This window comes from Etheostoma spectabile, chromosome 23, assembly GCF_008692095.1.
Source record: "Etheostoma spectabile isolate EspeVRDwgs_2016 chromosome 23, UIUC_Espe_1.0, whole genome shotgun sequence".
NCBI lineage: Eukaryota > Metazoa > Chordata > Actinopteri > Perciformes > Percidae > Etheostoma > Etheostoma spectabile.
This window is the reverse complement of record NC_045755.1, coordinates 9,885,575-9,890,608: the sequence shown is the minus strand read 5'-3', so window position 1 is coordinate 9,890,608 and position 5,034 is coordinate 9,885,575. Positions and strand designations below refer to the sequence as shown.

The following is a 5,034-nucleotide window of genomic DNA, read 5'->3' as shown; positions in this document are numbered from 1 at the left end:
ATGTAAAAACGGGCCTGACTCAGTTTAAAAACTAGTTTTCAGCAGGTTCCTGTTCTGCAGAAACCTAAAACATGGTACAGCACGTCAAACGTAAATAAAAGTCAAAAGTAAATAAATGCACATGTATATAAATATTAATTCATTAATTATGTTCCATTTACTTCGGAAACCAGACCTACACCTACTCAAAGAGCGGTGGTGGCATCTGCATAACCAAGTGGAAAGACGAAACCGTTCTTATTCTCAGTACCCTAGAGAGGTACTTGGTTCTGTAAAGTCAGTCTTTAGTATTCCTGGGAGGTAAATCCCTTCACAGCTAGGAGCTGCTGAAAGCAGACATACAGCATATATCAACACAACAGTATTAAATCAGGCCAAGGGTAAGGCTGGAATTGAATAGAAAGCAGGACGCACCACGTTTTGGGACTTTATGGAATTTCAAATGACAGAGTAAAACAGACCAAAGAAATCCTCCCTGCTCTGAGCTGATTGGTCGATGGTTCAGCTCAGTACGACAGGCTCATGAGTTTTAACCTGCGCCTTCAGACTCCAAATGAAATTAATGGAAATAGGTGTGCCCGTAATCGCTTTGGCATCGCACTGCAACAGGCCAACAAGGATATTATTTAATTTTTATTCGGCGCAGCGAAAGTGAAAAAGTTTCTCATCCTGGGAGCTGGACGAAAGGACCCATAAGAATCATCCTTCAGGGACATTTTACTTAAGGAACAATCAAGTAACTCAACAGCCAGGTGATGTGCTTACACATCAAGCTGACTCATGCTTTAAAAACTCAGGGAGGTACTGTTTCAAAGAGGGCTGACTTCCCCTCCACAAATAAAGAACATCTCCCACTCTTGTCAGGGCTTATTGAGACTAATGGCTGCGCTGACACAGGGGAGAAGATGGGGGGGAAATAGATTACAGCTTTTAAAAGCCAGGGAACTTCTGCCATGATAAATAACAGCACCACTGCACATTATTGTCATAGTTATGTATTTTCTATCCCCGTTGCTATACACAACTGAGATACATAGCTTTGTATGACATAGCCAATGTCAGAGCGAAGAACAACGCAAATAGCTTAATGTGAATCACTAACAGCACTGATGCATATTACGGAGTTAACTGAAATAGGCTGCATTATTTTTTAATTATGTAGAAAATGTATTCTACACCCAAGGTTATTCAACCTTTTTCACAGCAGGGGAGCCACACTGAGTAAAAAGTAAAGTCTCTTTGTCGGGCTAAGGCTCATGAAGACAAATCGCTGATTCCTGATTTTAGAAAGTCACACAGGGGATACTGTGTGTGAATCTGTGTCTTAAAAGTACTTTAGTTTGACTTTTTTTTAAGCATTTTTTATCCTTTTTATTGATCTTAAGGGGCCTGAAATTACATCAGCAGGGAGCACAAGAGATGTTAGTTGGAAAAGAAATAAATTAAAGTGGAATAATTAATTTTTGCTTAAAAGGTTGCCACCTTTTTGTCAAACAATGAATATATGATGACAGAGAATAACGCATTAAACATGTACCAGTGGAAGAAGTTTTTTTTTTTTTTTTTTAACTTTTAGAGTAGAGTATTTTACTTTCTTTATCTGCATTGGCAAAAACAAATCCTTAATTTAACCAGTGTTCCTTGATTATTTTTGGGAATCCATTCCCTCTCTTGTGGTCAGACAATATCAGACATTTTGCATAGAAAATATGTTCGATGGTTCTTTTTTGTGGTTTTTCCACTGTGATAAACTTAATGAAGGATGATTAAAAAGCTAAGTAAAAGTAAAATCTAAATAAAACTCAGAGTAGCTTATTATTCCATTTGTCTTGACATTTTATTTTTTATTTTTGGGCAAGTCCATTACGTAAGTGAAGCTAATTGAAATTCCCAGTCCGAGGTCACTGGAGGACATTGCCGGCAGTGTTATGGAGAGTTTCTGTCTGGCGTGCAGGATAAAAGTGTGGCAGATCGTCTTCCTGTTATTCAACAGGAGATGAGAGAGTGGTCACTCCTGGAAAGGAGTGTTTAATGTGTGTGTTCTAGCACGCAGTCAGCATGTTTCAGATGAGTCAAGTGGATTGAAATGATTCAATATGCTGACGGAAATATGGTGAAATGATGTTGGCGAGTGTGAAACCTGTGTTCACATCCTGATCCACTGTGTTGCTCATGTTCAGTGGAAATGAAAATGGGAAGTAGGAAAGAAAAAAAAAAAAAAAAAAAAAAAAAGGGAAGCGAGGAAACCAATAACGTGTACACTGACACAAAGAAAACATCGTCACAGAAGAAAAATGTCTTGTTTTCAGATTAAGATGTTGCATTTGAATCTAATCAAGCATCTCCTTCTCTGAGCACTCATGTTTGTTTCTGTGTGTGTGTGTGTGTTTAGCTGGAGCTCATCAGACACATGCTGGAATCAGTCTGGCTGAAGTACAAACTTGGCCCTCGTGTTTTGTGCTTGTGAGTAGTACTCCCTCGTGAGTGTGTTTTTTCCTTTAAAGTTTGTGACTAATGTGAAGTGTAAAGCGCTGACAGAATGTGTGTGTGTGTGTGTGTGTGTGTGTGTGTGTGTGTGTGCGTGTGTGTGTGTGTGTGCGTGTGTACATGTGCAAACCCCTCTTCTTGTGTGCGGTCACGTTATGTAACATTCCTATTCCTTCAAATATTTCTGTGTATTACAGTACACAGCAGGGCACTCCAGCCGAGTGGTCTGTGTTTCACTTCATGTTTCGGATCCTGGAAGCCACGAGGAGTCTCTGCCTGCCCCTCCCACCTGGTAACACACACACACCCACACCCACACACACCCACAAACACACAAGGCCTGCATGATTAATCGTTATAAAATCGTGATCTCGATACACCTTGTTCATGATCTAATGTTGGAATAACTTAGTTTTATTTTTTTATGACTTTGATTCTCATTTCATTTTTACGAGCCGACTGCATCACAAATGCAAAGATGCTTTTCTGGGAGTTTTCAACGTAGACTGTATATATTTTAAAGTGCTCGCAAGCGCTGCAATGCTCTCCCTTCTCTTCACTGAAGCCTCTATGTTTACAGGGTTGTGGGGATGTGCAATGTGCTTTAGGTGCCTACAAAAATCTATTTTTGGGGCTGCCAATTTGTTTTGTTTTGTTTGTTTTGTTCATGTGTGTAATAAACATTACACTTTGTGAGAAAAAAATCGTGGCAGAGAATCGTGATATCCATTCTAAGCTAAGAGATGGCCCACACAACACACACACACACACACACACACACACACACACACACACACACACAGTCTCTGTCTCACCAAGAATAACAATGTGTGTTTGCACTGAGGGACAACAAACCATCTCTCTTCAGCACTAATGTAACCAAAAATATGGTTACCATTAGCATAGCGCAGACATGGGTAAAGCAGACTTTGAATACATTTTCAATCATTTGAATTAATTTTCTAGTTTTTGCGGTATAAACCACCCTTTTACACAGTCCCATAATTTTAGTTGCTTACAGAGAAAAGGCTTGTAGGTTAGAATCCTAAACTGTCTGGCAACGAACGAGAGAGGAAACGAGAAATGCCTTGAAGCAAAGCAGAGCACCATAACATTGAGGCGGTTAGTGTAAATGTGTGTACATTGGCTGTAGAACAGCTGTAAAACAACAGGCATAGTGATTATGTGTTCCTTATGGAGAACTAAAATCAAACAAACTAACCAATTACACTGGTATTTTTAGCCATGCTAGCAGCACAGCTCTTTGTTCAATACTTTTTAAACTACAGTAATGACACCAGTCTTTGCTGAACTGTGTTTAGTACTAATTAGCACGTATGTTAGCACGCTAACACGCAAAAGTAAGACATTATATATCGCTAAAAATCCACTTTAGCATTATCAGTGTGGGCATGGTAGTATGCTCACGTTAGCATTAAGCTCCAAGCACCGCTGTGTCTAAATACAACCTCACGGAGCTGCTAGCATGCATGTAGACTCTTTTGGTGTTGTGTTCCTTTTTTTTTTATTCCTTTGTCATTTTCAGGAACATCAAAGTCTATTCTTCTTTCTCTTCATCTGCCCCACTGTTCTCTCTGTGTCTCTCTCCAGGCTATCACACTCTGTTAGCAGTGTTTGCTGTGCGTTGCCTCCCCCATCATACCTTCCTACAGTACATTGACCACGGCTTCCTGCAGCTAACTGAGACCTTTGTGTCTCGGCTCATGACAGGTACGCGCGCACGCACGCACACACACACGCGCGCACACACACGCACGCGCGCGCACGCGCACACACACACACACACACACACACACAGGTTGAGATCAGGTACCATGGGGTTTCAGTGCCTTACTCAAAAATGTTGATATTGTTTATTTTGTATGTCTCAGCGTGGATTTCAAACCATGGAAAATACATTGTTCAAAGGCCAAACATTGTGACTTGGCACTGAGATCAACAGAACTAAAATATCCTCTTCACTCTTGATCTTGTTGTAGTTTAAATGGTTCTTTCTCATGGAGAGAACAAAAAAAGATACACAAAGATGAAAAGATTATTTAAAGTGCTAAGTCCAAATGGTTGTTCTGGCTAACTTCAAAGTGAGGGAGAAGGATGTTTCGGGACATTGAAGTGAGAGGGTTCATGCGTCACTGCTCCCTAGGGATTAATCAAGTGCGTATGTATCTATTTAGATTTCACTATTCTATTCTGGACAATTGGTTGCCCAGGTGTGCAGTTCGGTTTCTACCTCATTAAAATACACACAGACATACTGTATATTTTCATCCAGAATTTACAAATCTCACCAGTCTAATTTAGCTTGGTTCCAGACTTTTGAAATGCTGCTCATATATCAGATTCTTTAGCAATTTACATAAATCATGACAACTACTAAAAAATACACAAGTGCCGACGTGCTGGTGGGATTTCATGTTAATTAATTTAACTAATAGTAGTTCAAATAATAAAATAAACAAATTTGGACCAAAGAGGTGTACTGACCAACCAAATGACATCCCTAGAGCCGCGCTAATAGCTTGGCTA

General features: G+C 39.9%; 1 protein-coding gene across 2 annotated transcripts in view; it reads left to right on the top strand.

Moving 5' to 3' along the window:
- Positions 1 to 5,034, top strand: part of gsap (gamma-secretase activating protein) — a 29,534-nt gene that overhangs the window by 20,064 nt on the left and 4,436 nt on the right. For both annotated transcript variants that reach the window (XM_032505356.1, XM_032505357.1), the window contains 3 exons: positions 2,393 to 2,463; positions 2,685 to 2,779; positions 4,099 to 4,218. In XM_032505356.1, the coding sequence (XP_032361247.1) occupies positions 2,393 to 2,463; positions 2,685 to 2,779; positions 4,099 to 4,218 (286 nt within the window). The remainder of the gene's footprint in view (positions 1 to 2,392; positions 2,464 to 2,684; positions 2,780 to 4,098; positions 4,219 to 5,034) is intronic.